The sequence below is a fragment of the Camarhynchus parvulus genome, chromosome 2, assembly GCF_901933205.1.
Source record: "Camarhynchus parvulus chromosome 2, STF_HiC, whole genome shotgun sequence".
Classification (NCBI taxonomy): domain Eukaryota; kingdom Metazoa; phylum Chordata; class Aves; order Passeriformes; family Thraupidae; genus Camarhynchus; species Camarhynchus parvulus.
In genome coordinates this window covers 78,519,241-78,535,356 of record NC_044572.1, presented here as the reverse complement: position 1 = coordinate 78,535,356, position 16,116 = coordinate 78,519,241, and the positions used below count along the sequence as shown (strand labels likewise).

The window sequence follows — 16,116 nt, the reverse complement described above, 5'->3', positions numbered from 1 at the left end:
AGGAGCACTAAATATTTGTCATGATTTTTCAAAGACACAAAAGTTAATGTCACTATAAGATGTAGCATTTATAAGCCCACTGTATAGGTTTATAGAGAATAATTTTATAAAAACACCATAATGGAGTCTATGATTTAGAAATAACATTTTTAGAAGTGTTTCATTGTGTATCTAACTACACAATAATGTTTGCATTTAAAATCAGAAAACAACGCCTGGAAACCGTTTTTTTTTTTTAGCATTACTTGACATCACACAGAAGTGCTACTCCACGGAGTACCCAGTGCTCTGGAGGCTGGCGGGTTTTAAGATCCATAGAAACAATGTAATTAAGGTCTGTTCGACTGCTCTTTTTGTAGACTGGACATGAATACAGACGTGGATCTTTTGCAGCTGAAAAGACAGAAGAGACATAAAGAGCAATTAAACTAAGTTGAAAAAATGGGGCCCTAAGGGATTGATCATAAGGCAAATGGAAAAGTGAATCCAAGTTCAATAGTACTTTGCTTTCTATTTGCTATTGCCAGCTGAAAGACATACATGGTTTGAAATCTTTAGGTTTAACATGAGCACCTAGGAACTGATGCAAACCAATATATGTAAATGGACACTCCAGAGTAATTACTGCTCTTATTGGTTCAATCTGCCAGCGAAACATTACTTCTTATCAATGTATTATGCCAAAATAAAATTTCCTTACTTTTGACCTGGTAACTTACAAACTTGGTTTGAAATACATTTCATATTTGAGAGTACAAGTCATCAACTACTTCACTGCAGAATTAGAACAGTAGTCAAGTCATGCTCAGTACTTCAGTATACATTATTTATTATCTTGGCTGCTGATCATGCGTTTTATAAAACATTAGCTATGCAAAATAGCATGTTAGCAAGATTTGCTTTTAGGGATGGAATTCTTTTCAACAAAGTTTTCCAATTTTATGTTCTTCAGTGGATTATTCTGTTCTGTTTTATATCCCTATTCAACAGCATGTCCTATTGTATATGCAAAAACTCATTACATTAAGACAAATTACATATTTTCCCAGCACTGTCCTTAAGCCCCATAAGTTTTCTTTCCATTCCTTTACTGCCTCAAAGACAAAACATCTCCCACAACCTCACTCCACTTCTTGCTTGCTTCCATGAGCTCAAAATCAGACTTGTCTACGAAAAAAAGTTTTTATAAATATACACAATACATATATACGTGTATACATATGAATTTATATATGTATATATCTATAAACATATTATCTATAAACACAGTATATACCTGTATATGTATATATGTATGTGTGTGTGTGTATATAATCCATGAGTATCTTGTATGTTGCATATACACACATACATACATATATATATATATATATATATACATTCAGTTGTGGCATGAGTGAAACATCATTTAGATTTATGTTATGGAGGCTACAGAGATCACAGAGTTTATGTATAAGAAAAATGGCATTTTAGGTCTGGGACACATATTGTCAATATGTACATACAGCTTACCTGTTATAAAGTGCTTAACACCATTAAGACCACGTGTAGAGACCTATCTAAATATTAGGAAAAGTGCCTACTATCAATTATGAAGCAAGCCTGAAACACATTTTAAATGGAAATCTTCCACCCTGAAAGAGAGTTGCTATGTATACAATGATTAGTAACAGCCTTACGAAATCCTGGCAAGCCCAAAAGATTTCAATGCAGTTAAATAAAATGCTACGTTGAATCCAATGGAAATAACATCCTTTACAATACTGTTACTTACTGTTATTCTCGGCATATATCCTTATAACTGGCATCAGCTCAAAGAGCACCTTGGGCTTAGATTCTGTCAGTCTCATGTTTCTTCTGTCCCAGCCAGCTCCTTCTAAATACAGCCCATACACGTAGACACCTTCTGAAGGAGGGCTTGTGATATCATCCTTCATCCATTTTGTGACTTCATTGCACAGCACTACACTGTCAAGAGCCCATCCTTTGTTAGCTCTCGTTATTTCCTGCCCAAATCAGACAAAAGTTAGGTTGTTAAATTTTCACATGAGCTCAGAACCCTTTTTCCCAGCAGTTATTAGAAATAAATTTTTATGGTCATAAAATATTGTCTTCAGTACAACAAAAAATCACCAATCCTTCACAATATCCATCTTCACAGAAGTTTGACTTTTCTCTAAGGGAATGATGGCATGGCACTACAAGAAACCTTTCAGTACTTTTGCCACTATATTTGATTTTAATTTCTTTCTATTATATAAAGAATCTAAAAACCATACCAAGTAACACAACCACTGAATGCCAATTGTAGCCAGCTCTTGTGAACACAAAAATTTCACATATTTGATGAGATGAGAAAACATTACCTGCATGTGGTAAGTGAAACATACTTTCTGGGGTTACCTTCCTTTTCCTGCACCTCTACTCTTCAGTAGCTGTACTCTTAATGAGTAAAAACTCACTCAGCTATAAAGCTATGTAAAGAGACTGCAAAAAAACCTGTTAGTTGATGCACTGGACAACACTCAACTCTCAGTTGCCCAGTTCTTTACTATGCCATGCAAATAAGTTGTGGCAAACCCAAGTTTCATCCTGGTCTTCCAATGGCTTCAAAAATCATTCTTTGAAATAATTGGAATGAATGTTTGCCCTGTACTGCAGTTACATCGATGATCTAAAAGAACTCAAGATCTTTCTCACATCAAAGCCCAGAAACTCACTTAGGTATTTACTTGGCATAGTAGGTTGTTACATATCCACAGTTCCTTTTTATGGAACCAGAAAATTCTGTAGTTTCTAACTGTTTTGGATCCTGCTAGTAAACCTTTTACATGACCTTGGATGCAAAAGATAGTCCCAGTTTAGGACTATTTTTGTTACATAATTCCAAGGCTACATGCCTGACATTTTAGATTACACTACCCAGACTTCAGAGTAGGAGGGGATTTTCTTCCTACATCAAAAATCTTCATTCTCTTCTCCAAAAGCTTGGGCTTTTATTTTCCTGAGGTCCCACTGTATTTTCACCTGAGTATTCTTTCTTAATTTTACATATTCCAGATGCTTACTGTCTCCAGTATGTTCCTTTATGCTGACCAACACAGGCATTTATTGTTTCCTTTTAAAGTAAAAAAGTTGCTGAGCAACCAATACAATCACCAAGTCAACATACATACGTTCGCAAACACATCAAATATCATACTTCTATGCATTAATAAAGGAAAGTCTTTCACGCTTCCTGAAGAAAAACTTAATCAGCTACTGAACAGCAGCAGGGAAATGTAAGACTAATTCTAAATAGCTTTTCAGCCCAGTCTCCAGTCAGGTAAGTACTGAACACAGAACAAAAGAGAGGGGGGAAAAGGGAAATTCATTGGCTTAATGGTCATTCTCAGAGATATCACAATGGAAACATGAGACTTAATATTTTTCTAGTCTACCTTAATAATGTTGTGAGGTAGTCTCTATTTATTTGGGCCTTGGTCAACACAGGACATATAACTGAACACATTAGAGGTTGTTATACTAACAAAGTATGTGTGAAGAAGGAACAGTTCACTCAGGAAATGTTAGACAGTCACGCATCTTCCAATGTGTATAAACTCATCCTTCATCAGACAATACATTTTATTTTTAAAAGTATGTGAAAAAATAAGCAGAATAAGATTTCAAACACAATTTACCTGTCTCACTGCAGTTAAAAATCCTTGAGGATTAAAAAACCCTGTCATCCAGAAACAGTTGGGTCGATTTTCAAAAATCCACGTGCAAAACTGGTGGTTTCTTTCTAGAAGCTCAGTAAACCAGAAACCAAGTGTACTAGAAGGCCAAGATGCCTAAAAACAGTAAACATGTTTTAAAATAGCATACTGCTGTCAAGAAAAGCTACATCCTCCCATGGTAATAAACAATATTATATTAGCAAAGCATATTTGAAAATCATCTATCATATCTTAACTTTAACCTGATGCTTAAGCTTTGCATCCCACTGATACCTGAAGGAAATTCTTTCTCTGTTTAAATTCATGTCTACTATTCCATTTACACATTTAATGCTCTCTGTGGAATTGTCCATTTTATGACATTTTTGCAAGGTTAAACAGCTGTATAAGCTAAAAAGAAAAACTGCATACATGTCTTTATAATTCCAAGGTCAATATATCAAGACAACACGATTTCTATAAGACTGTTCTGCATTTTTATTCTTCTGAATAAAACTAAGGAAAGCTGAACTTGGACTATGGGGAGATATAGCTGTGTTGTGAAACATCTGTTTACATCTAGGTTTTCTGCCATGAGAACACTTTGTCAGTAGAAACAAAACAAGCAAACAACAACAACAAAAAAAATTCTTTAAAAAAAAAAAAAACACATTTTTCTTTCCATCAGTTGCTGTTAACAGGTCTAATTATCCCTGAAAACAATTTCTATGGGGAGAGGCTGAGAGCTGGGATTGTTTAGCTTGGAGAAGAGAACGCTTAAAGGAGGCTTAAATATGTTTATATCTCATGTGGAGGACAGAAGAAGATGGAGCCTGATCCTTTTCAGCAATTGGACAGAAGGCAATGGGAACAAGATGAAATGTCAGAAATTCTGTTTCAACTTAAGGAATTTTTTGTTTCTTTGGCTGGTGGTTGGTTGATAGGTTGGTTTTTACTGTGAAGGTGATCAAACAATGAAGCGGGTTGCACCTCTCTGATTCTGGAGACTCCTGGGAACCCTGATTTAACTGACACTGCTTTAGAAAGCATGATTAAACTACACAGTCTTCACAGGTCCTTTCCAGCATTTACTATTTTGCAATTATGTGGCTATTACTCAAAGTGCACTGATTTTGACCAAGATGGACAGGCCACCTCTACTTAACCCAGAAAAGGCTGTCCAATAATTATATATGTCCAATAAATAACACCACTTTAGTCACTAATGTGGGTGTTAATTTTTAAAATCCATCATCACATTTTAAATTTCTTTCCTCTCTCTGGGTTTTCATACTGCCAATATGTAACGGGTTGTTAAAATGGCACATATCTGCAACCTTCACATTCATTTCAATTTTCATAAAAGAAAGAAGCCTTGTTTTGAGTATGTTTATTTTAGCAGAAAATCTATTCCAGCAGTTGCACAGCTCTAGTTAACACCTCTGAAACATAGTTTGAAAAAAATGTTTACTCTAAGTCTAGCAGTTTAATCTAGTCTTCAGAAATAGATTTTTTATTTCTTTCCAGAACAAGTGATGTATACCTACCTTTTTCCAGCTAGCAGGAATCCTTCCATCATACATGCAGTCTAAAGCATCCCTCAGATTTTCACTCATAACTATTGTCCCATCAATGGCAAGTTTTAGATCAGTCAGAGTGCTTCTCACTAAAGAAATAACTCTCTGCATTTGTTCAATCTCCTGTCGCAAAAATATGTGCATAGGTTGAAAAGGTCCCATGTTCTTTAGTTTTTCTTTTACCTGTTGGTAGAAAACCAAAGATCCTTCAATAGAAGTGAAAAAAACAAAATTGGATTTATGTCAGTGTTAGGCCCCAATATGAACGTTGAGACATAACATAATTTATTTATGAGCTTAAATGGTCAGTTTAGCACCTCCCTTGAATTATCTGTGAGAGAGAAACACAGGATTTGTCCCAAGAGAAATCTGTGATGCTGAGACTGGCTATGTTTTCAGTCCAAGTCATGATTTAGTCTTTGAGCTAATGCCACTTAAAGAGCTTGTAGGCTGTTTACTTTAGTTCAAAGAATTCAGCTTTGGTTCCAACAAGCAGTTCCAAGATTCTTTTTGAACAAACCAATCAGGAGTAATTGCCCCAGCTACTTTGCTTCAACATAGCAATGCCTGGGAACTATCACAATACCAGGCAGTCTTGTATTCTAACCAAACTCACTGATACATTTTTAATCAAAAGTGTTACATTAACAAATAAACAGCTGCATGAACATAACTAGAAATTTTATAGTGTCAACAAACTCAGTTATAAGCTAATGATCCTGCCTCCCCCGTAGCGCAAATGACAACTTAAGCATTAACAGGTTTAATATTTCTGAAAAAGCTCTTACAAAAGCACTTCAGCACACATGTAATGACTTCATTATAAACATTAATAGCTTAAAATATAAAATATTGCCTGTATGAATTGATTCAAACATGCTTTTAGAAAAGTTTCTGGGGTTTTGGGCTTGTTGGTTTGGGTTTTTTTAATCCATAAAAGGCAAGATGGAGCAAATGTTTTTGCCAGAATTTCATTAACTCACTTCAAATGGTACATAATCAGCAGGAAGTTTTTCCAGCATATCATCAGCCAGTCTGGCTACAACTGCCTCTCGAGTTTCACCTCCTCCACCAGAGCTATCTTTAGGCTGAATACTGAGGATCGTGTCCAATACATCTCTGGAAACTTTACTTTGGTAGGTGATATCTGCATTGGGGTGCAAACCAAACACTTCTGGTGTGTCATAAGCAGGAAGGCTCTACATAGTAAAACATAAAAAGAGTACAACTGGAGATTTAGAAGCAAATCATTAAAAAAAAATCCTCAAAAAAAATCCCCCAAACAACCCCCCCGCCCATAAAACTCAACACACAACAAAACCAAATAAAAAACAGGGAAAAAAGCCTTGATTTTTACTCTCATATATCTAGACCTTTTATTTCAAAGAGGTTGTATCCAATGTTTGGACTCCATTCTTTGCCCCCTTTAATAACTTTGTGCCTTTAGGTATGTCCCACAAGCAAAACACGAGAAAATTTACTGACATGAAGATGATAGCATTGATAACAAAAATTAGTTGTCACTAATAGATATGCAAACTGCTAGAAATCAGTTTAAAAATCGGTGAATGAAAGACAAAATACAGGTACTCAGAAAAAAGAGAAAAATTATAGGGAATCAGGAACTTATGAGAAACAAGTGATTAGCTTTCATTTACCAACCTGTATGTACTGAAGGTATTGATCCACCATAGTACATTTGGGTATGCTGTATCCTTTGTAGAAGCTGAATTCCTGACTGAATGTGTTTTCACTGAACCAAATCTTTACAAAGGTGTTCATGAGTCTTTTGTCAAAGTCATCTGTCACACGACCACCATACTGGATCTCACCTATCATGTAACAAACAGTACTCCAAGAGATACCCTAAAACCAAGCAGAAAGCACTGACTTCAGCTAATCCACTTCTTATTACTTGGACCTGCCTTAGTAAAAACAGCTGATGTACCATGTCTGTCCCATTTGAAAGAAAGTTACTTTCCTATTACTCTTTTTCATTATAGTCTTGCATTCCCAGAACACCTGCAAGAATTTCTCAAAATAGAATTCACCGACAAATTCAAGAGGATCTTGAAGATAGCAAGGTTACAGATATATTTGAATTCTCCTTTCACTTAAAATGCCAACTGCAACTTGCTCTGCCACAGACCTCTCTGTATGACAACTGGCCATATGAAAGTGAGAAGCATAGGAGACATTCTTGTATAATCATTTAAAACAACTTTTGATTTCTTCATGCTGCAAAGTTAGGTGGGGGGGGCAAAGCTTATTCTTACTCGAAATAGATTTAAACAAAAGAGTATTTGAAATATCCCTTTTTAATTAATTGACTTGATTAGAATTGAAAATAAGGTCAATACTGCTAAGGTTTATGTTTCTGAGATGGATGGAAAGGCTTTTTTTAATGTAGAGGTTAATACAGAAATTAAACATGCACTGGATTAGAAGTCTAAGTCTGCTGCTGTAGAGACAGATATATTTGAAATATTGAATATTTGTGGAAAAAAACAATAAGTTAAAATCACTCTAGCAGTTCAGTTATTAGGAAGCATCTACACACATTCCACTACTAGAAAGATCCATCATCTTAGTCCACATTTCCCACAAAATCATTCATTACCTTCTTGGTATCCATGCGATTCAAGTGGTTTTGAACGAACTGCACTGTAGCATTGAAATCAGCTTGATTAAACTCATAGGGAATATTCCAACCCAGAGAGCCAAACTTGCGTCTTTCCTGAACTGTGGAGTGCAGAAACGCTACAGCGTACAACAGTGGTTTCCATTGCACCATTTTACTGGCATCTAATAAATCCTGGCTGACACCTATTGATTGCAAATGGGTTTTATGAGAATCACTGTAATTGTCTTTTTCAAAATTACTTCAAACCAGTGCTAAAATATCACTCTAGAGAGATTCACTTGGCTCTCTGCCTCTCCCAAGGATAAATTATTGTCCCACAAAGTGTTCTGCACTGGAGATAGTTTATAGCATGTTATTAAATTGTTCAAATTAAAAGAGTAAACTTCAGGAGGAAAAAAAACACAATTTACTAATAGTTGAAGTCACATCAAGTTGCTTTCTGCACAGAGTCTTTGTCCTTTATTTTATGTAGTGTAAAGAGCACTTGATAGCCAACCATATCATTTTTCTGCCAAAAGATAGAATATTAAAAATTCAAACACTTTGAACTGAGATACTAGAAGCCAACATGTGAGAAAAGGCATTCTCTGTTTTGTTATCCAGTTAATTCTGACAACACAACATCAGCAAATCATCTTAATTTTCAAAACAAAAACTAAGATGTGCCCTGGCATCATTGTGAACAGTTCCTCATATTAGCTTACATTTACTACCAGTTTAACATGACCACACAATAGCATCACAGTCCAAAATTTAATTTTAAATCATTACCATTCTGGAACTCACCACTGTATGTTCTCTTTAGTCCAGCTCTGAGCCCTTGTGGTGGTTCATTGGTAAACTTAATTGACATTTGAAGAAGGCTGATGGGGAATTGTTTGTGAATGTCAGTTGTCATCCACAGTCTAAAGTTTTCGTGAACAGTCTCTGTCTCTATTACAGTGTCCATTAACTCATCCAGAAAGTCAAGTCCAAGGTGGCAGTTTTGCAGAAGTGCCCAACCTCCCTAGTTTCAAACAACAGAATTTTAAAAGTTATCAAGGTTGTTCAAAAACTGAAATCATTCCTTGAAGGGAGCTAAGCTGTGGGCTGCTTCTTCTGAAGATGGTGTTAGCTTATTTGGTTTTTTCACCTGAACAACTGGTTCCTACTTGTCTCATCTGGTCTTTTCAAATAGTCTCTACCTTTTCCATTTCAATACATTTAAAACATGCCTTGTCATGACTACAGCGCTGATAGAAATGGATAAATTTTGACTTAGGTAAGGGAGCTCAGGAGTAGCTTGATAGAGCAATCTGATAAACCTTGCTCCTCACAAGGGTCCCAGGCTTGGAAAATAACCAAATAAACATACATAACTAATCTATTGCTATCAAATTTTCTTATATGAATTACCATATTTCTCATATAGGCATCTCATATACCTCTTCACTAAGAGGGCTTGTGAGACAGTGAGGGAATGTAACTGCATTTCTTTTAACTAAATATAAGGTGCACCTTTCCCCTGCTTTTGAATGGGTTTCTTCTCATTTGATTGGTCAATCAGTTCCTTATGAGAAGTTATCAAACAAGAATCTGAAGCAGAACTAAAACTGGTTATAAAAAGAAGCTCATAGCACAGGAGAGTAAGATCAGTATTTTTACATTAGCAGTAGGCATAGCAGTAGTATCATCTGATGTGCAAAGCATGCCAAATTGGAACATCTCACCTTTCTTATACAGATAGTTTTGTTCTTTAATTCCTCCTCCTGTAAAATTTTAGATTGTCCCTTACAAGTCCAAATTCAGACTACAGTAATATGAAATAACTTGCTATACTACCTTGTTTTTCCCAAGTTTATGTAACTATCAATAGCATATTTGGAATTCATTTTCTTCATTTAACAAAATACATCCATATTACTGAAAATAAAAAAAATTGAAAATACAATCTGAAATACCTACAGAAGAATGTTTACTGGTAATACAAGCAAAAAACCAAAAAATCGATTCAGCTATGTTCATCAGTCTGCAATCAACTCTTAAAACTCCATTTTATATGAAAAGCACTCCATTTTCAATGAAAAGCATCTGCACAGTATCAAGAAGCTTGTTGAGGCAAATTGAAGGAGTGTGAAAATACAGTTCTCTTGCTTAGGACTCTCATATAAATAAATGTAGGGGTTTGCATCAGCATTAACTACCCACCAAAATACATTATCTCATGGCAGGATTTTTATTTCTAACTGTTTAATACAGAGAGAAAAACATTCAGATTTTTGTTGCTTACATGAGCCATTGTCTGCTGTAGGAGTTTACGAGCATGGATTCCTTGCCCCTGGCCCATGGAAACACAACACGTTTCTGTCTTCAGTCTTTTTCCCAAAGCAATAATTGAGTCCGTAGGATCAGAGCCCATGGAAAGAAAGCATATCAGGGGAGTACGTGGATCTGACTCTTCCCATGTTTTCTCCAAGTCCAAGATGACTCCCTCTGCATATTTCTCCCCCATAGTGTCAGTGATATATTTTCTTGCCTATATTAAAAAGGGTAAATTTAACTTGTGACCTAACCATTTTATAACGCTTTCTTCCCAGTGTAAAAGCTACCAAAAATTCAACTGAATACCAAAGGCTGCTAAAAATTTATATCAAAAATACAAATACACAACAAGTTTATTTTTACATGTCAACACATCATACTGTCTTTGAAGGTGTTATTTCTTATAGCCTTATACAGCCAGTTAATTTTTTTAAATAATTATTATATTACATATATCTGCATGTATTTTTATGTATAATAACTATAATTAGAGTATAATAAAAATAATAAATTCTCTAAAACTTTAGAAAATTTTTAATGATTTAAGGATATCTCCATTAGACAGTGTAACTCAGCATCAAAATCTAGAAAAATAGGAGAAAAGGACTAAAGATGGGCTTCAAAGCTCTTAGGCCTTTCTCACCTCCACAGTCAAGTAAGCAATGAATTAACAGTAGTAATGATTAAAATAACTATCACTAAGTAGACAATCCAAAGGAACAGGTGAAAACCATCTTTTATCCCTTCTTTATTGATCTTTAAAAATTCTAGATTATTGTTCTTTTTCACAAAGAAATAGAAAAGGCTCTTTCAAACAGTCTGAGATGATCTTTCTGGTACTCTTTCACCACACACAGCTCTTGCCTTAGATAAATCTTCCCTTTAATACCTCTGGGTTGCCTCTCAGAGACAAAAGACATTCAGCATTAAACATTTGCTAAAATATCAGTTTTCATAAAACCATTGAAAGATGTAAGTTTACCTTGCCCCATTAACAGTAGAGAGGAACTAATCTTATGTGATCTGTTTCAGACACATAGCATACATCATAGAGATATTCTTTATCTTTACTGCTGAACATATTGACTGCAGTACACCAATTACTGGTGAGATTTTCTCTGAATGTCTAAAGATATTTATCAATAAAATTAATACCACACTTCCAATTTCAGTAAATCATCATTAATTGCTCTGAATTGCCAATAATTTTATCTTTTTTTCGGTCTTTTGTACTGGAAAAGAACATAAAAGTTAAAAATAGGCTCCTAGAAGATTATTTTTCTTTTAAAAAGGTCTATTTAATAAATTTCAGTTCTGTAATTTTTAATAGATGTCTTTAAATTGAGAGCTTTGAGCAGACTTTATTAAAGATTTTTCTAAAGTGGTTCTAATCCTTCCATGCAAAAAATATTTTCTCAATTAAATTGTTTTCAATTTTCCCTCAACCAGTCAAGTTCATTAAAATATTTGACTTCAGTCTAACATGGGGACACTTCTAAAATTCTAGTGAGTAAGCAAGGACAGCTAAAAGTATCTTCTGAACTAATAAAGAAGATCTGGATAAACACATATGATTCCAGCAGAAATCACCACAGTGATATCCACCACAACGGATAATATTTGTTCAATATATTGGAATTATTTTATTTTCACTGCCCTTGTAACAAATACATAAATGGTCTGAAAAGAATTTCAGAAAATACAACAAAGGTCCATTGCAAAAAGGTGTTTAGCATTATATAACATAATAGTAACCTGCAATCTGAAAACTATTATTCTAATGATATCTAAATAGACCATCTAGGCTATATAAATATACCTGAGCTATGGTCCTGTCAGGACACCAAGATCTGATAAGAAGAAGATGTCTGAAGGAGTCCAGAGATTGACCATAGCCACTAGGCACCAATTCTTCTTCGGGATTCTTACTATCAAACCACAGCTTCCACTGTTTCTCTTCTCTGGAAATCTGCAATTATACCATCAAAGAAGCAAATATCACTAAACAGACAAGTCATATTTGCACTGCCACTAGGTCGCAAATTTTTAATGAGAGTCAGAGATATGAAATCCGCACCCAAGCATTTGTCTAGAGATATTCTTCCACAAATTTAATAAGGCTATTGAAAATGATAGGATAAAATATCAGGTTATAAGTATGCTATTGTAGAACGCAGCACCCTGGAGTATTCATATTCTGAAAACAGGAGCTACTAATCAGTACGCTATAGTCTGATACAGCAGCATAGCTATGTCAGAATATGGATAGCTAGGCACAGACATAGCTTTGAGAACAGCAAGTACACAATTGTTCTGCACATGAGAGAGCATGTGGAGCATGTACCTTCTCCCTAATGTTTACTCCATGTAACCAGAGAAATACTGGAAGAAGCACCATAAAACATAGTGTAAGAAAGCACAACAGGGATGCAAGATAACATAATAACTAGAATAAAAATAAAGTTGTAATGTATTAATTGGGTAATGGCAAGCTGAATCCCAACCCAAAAATACTATAATTTTATAAAGTGTGAACACTCTACACTCTTCTTATTTTCCTGGGAGTGGCTGAATTTTTATATCAACACAGGTTGCTAAGCAGTCAGGGCCATAACTGTGGCTATTTGCTGCCACTTTTGTTTCTCTTCCATAAAATAAATCGGTTTCCACCATATGGCTTGATAACTACCAGACAATTACTTGTTAAATAAGAGATCAACTTTCAAAAGCTCTTACATACTTGATCAAGAATATCTGAAAACTCTTCAAGCTTACTGAGCTCCACCAAGTTCAACCAAGTCATATCCAGAATCCATTTAGCCGCCTTAGGAGGACAAGCTTTAAGGTCTAGGGAAGCACCACCTGCAAGAAATTGAAATTAGTTATTAGTACTGTTGGAGAGACAAAGAAAAATAAACAAAATAAGAGGGCAAAAACAAATACAATAATCCAGTTTTTAAATCATGATGCTACAGGAGTTTTCTACCTTACAAAACCATGCCATATTTGATTAAGCTGAGTTTGCAATTTGGTTAGTTAATATTATTTTTTAATATTATGTACCTTAAACAGAAGTATTGACCAATTTCTATTTTGAGGCTTTACTGGTTTTTTGTGCCATGTGCCTGGAAATAAAGGCTTTATGGGAAAAGATATTCTGAAGATTCAACATGGAAAAATTCACACATATAATCCATGAATAAATGCTGCCTGTAAACTAAGTCTCTTGAAAAGCTAATACAAAATTGATCCAAACTTTCAAGTGAACCCAGTGCTTGTATGCAGTTAAGACCAAAACCGACCTTGTCACATGCAACATGTCACTCTGATGTTCTTTTAAAATGGTAGCATCATTTTCTGCTCCTATTTGCTGTAGTTACTATAACATGTTTGCTACAATAACAATTTTTCTAAGTTAAAACATACCTGATGATATTTGAGCAGCAGACAACAATATTCCCTTCAAATTCTCATGATTACAAAGATATATTCATCAATATTCAGTGTGCTGCTATAAGTTAGAACAGCCATACAATGTTGTCTGTCACCAGATCAGAATGATAAACATGTATTCTTACAATTGACTGGTTTCTCATGTGCAAAAGGAAGGAGCATGCTGGCTAGAAGATACAAATACATAAATTTTCTATCATAATAATGTGCTCTCCTTATAATTTATTCATAGTTCCCACCTTTAATAAGTGTCAGAAATTCTTCATGCTTCACTCTGTTTCTTTGTATATCAATCTTCAAGGTAAGCAGTAATGTGAAAAGAAATTTGTGCTCCTCATAGAGTCCTCGGGCAGTATATTTGAATACTTCATATGTCATATGTTCAATAATATTGGTAACTCTCTTGCTGGTTATAGGGCTCTTGGTAGACCTGTTAAAAGAAAGGTCTGCAGTTGAAAGTTGATTTTCTTAGGCTTTATAAAAGGGAATACTATGCAAAAGAAAAAGGCCATGGTTCAGTATTTTCAAAACATGAAAAATAATAGGTCACAAACAGAATATCAGACAGCAAACTGGCAACAACTTTCAGATTGAAGGAACTGCAACAACAAAAAAATCCTTTCTTATCAAGTCTTTTAGCCCAGCTGAAAATCAATGCAGTATAATGGTTTTTAATTATCTAATAAATTTTGAAGAACTGTAAGTACATTAGAAGGGTCTTTGCCTTGCTAACTATCAAAGTTTTATGGGTATTTAACCTGACAATTCCTGGTCAAGACTGTAAGAAGCAAGAGTCTTCTTTCTGATATTAGTTTACAATAAAACTTTACTGTACTACAGGCACCTCCAGGACTGGGTAAATACAAATTACACTTATTGTTAGCTAAATTACCTGGCTAGGGAGCAGTCAAAAAGCCCCAGAAACTGTCGAAGCGATGTCTGATACATGACATTGACCATGCTCATCTCAGTGATAAGGAAGTACAAGATGCTACCTCGAGTTGCAACTGAAGAATGGGAAAGAAAAAATTGTTCAAAGCAGAAATGCAGAGCAGAACTCTTTAACTCTCCAAAACATGTACACTGATTTTAACACTAATGATAACTGAACATCTTCGAGTTTCTCTATTCTTTTCTGCCAGAAAAATAATGAAATCATTCATTTTATCCTCATGTATACATCAGGGGAAAAAATATTTTCTGTAATTAATGTAAACTGTGTAAAGTCCAGTTTTCAAATACATGCATATTTGGAAATCTGCAACATTGATATCATCAGCAGAACACATAAAAATTATGGCTGTTTAAAATACTGTTTAAGTATCCAAACAAATTTCTTTTTACAGACTTTTACAAGACTCACATAAAAGTCAAATGAACTACATTGATTTAACTTACCCAGCACTGATTTAACTTCTTTTCAGTAGTCATTCAGTTTTAAATGCAAAGGTTTTACAAAATCTACAATGTTTCTGGTACACTAACTGTACCATCTTACAAATTTCGTAGAATGCAGGCAATTACAGAGAACTACTTTTCCCCCTGTTTTTTTTCACATTATTACCTGTCAGTTAAAAGACTCATGAAATTTGTTGACTATAATAACCAAAGGATAAATGGTGGAGTATTCATCAGAACAGATATAGAGAGTACTTAATGTTATATAAGCTCAGTAAAAGAATGTCAACATGTTGAACTCAAACATAGACTTACCTAAACACCCTAATGACTGATATGCTTGTTTTTTATAGAGCAATGGGAAGTCTACAAAGAGAACAATTCACTCAATTTTGTAAATTCCACATGAGGCGTAACATTGACTATTTTCTCCATTATAGCTCAACAGGACATCTCCTGGATACATTTTACTTACAGGAAACACAGATCTCTCCCACCAATTTTGCTCTTCCTGATCTCATCCCACAATTTCTCTTACTCTAAGTATTGATGTTTTAAAAATATGGTCTAGCTATTTGTCTTCTCTGACTACCTTCACTCACCAGGTCTGTACTCTTCGCGGGCTGAATTGATCTGTACTTCAGTTTCAGCAGAAGTTTGCAGTTTCTGTGTTACTTCTTCAGCAGTCTTCTTAGTGTTGCTCAATACAATTAGTAGAGTCTCATCATCTGCCAGGGAACTCTTAGTGCTTGTAAGTCGAAATAAAAGGTTATCTTCTAGGTCTTTAATCCTCCTTTTGTTCATAGTCACATCTTCAATAAGATCAGTTCTTTCTTTCTCTAATTCCTATTGGATTACATGGTAATGTTTGGGAAACAGAAGAGCAGTCAAAAATAATTTAAAAAAATTTAGCTTAAAAATACTGATCCTCCTAAAACAGTGTAGAACAAGACCAACTGTATTAATTTGGGGAAAGAATTTCAGTGGTATTTCTAACACAAGATACCTTACTAGAATCTGAGTCTGTTATACAAGTAGACAT

The 16,116-nt window shown here is 34.7% G+C and overlaps 1 protein-coding gene across 1 annotated transcript in view; it reads right to left on the bottom strand.

Moving 5' to 3' along the window:
* Positions 1-226: 226 nt before the first annotated feature.
* The window catches only part of DNAH5 (dynein axonemal heavy chain 5), a 115,872-nt gene continuing 99,982 nt past the window's right edge, over positions 227-16,116 (bottom strand). Inside the window, 14 exon segments of the mRNA XM_030971030.1 lie at positions 227-393; positions 1,775-2,006; positions 3,684-3,836; positions 5,249-5,461; positions 6,262-6,477; positions 6,941-7,144; positions 7,899-8,104; positions 8,709-8,928; positions 10,192-10,437; positions 12,043-12,192; positions 12,964-13,085; positions 13,916-14,106; positions 14,569-14,683; positions 15,677-15,920. Of these exon segments, the coding sequence (XP_030826890.1) occupies positions 242-393; positions 1,775-2,006; positions 3,684-3,836; positions 5,249-5,461; positions 6,262-6,477; positions 6,941-7,144; positions 7,899-8,104; positions 8,709-8,928; positions 10,192-10,437; positions 12,043-12,192; positions 12,964-13,085; positions 13,916-14,106; positions 14,569-14,683; positions 15,677-15,920 (2,664 nt within the window). The 3' untranslated portion in view covers positions 227-241.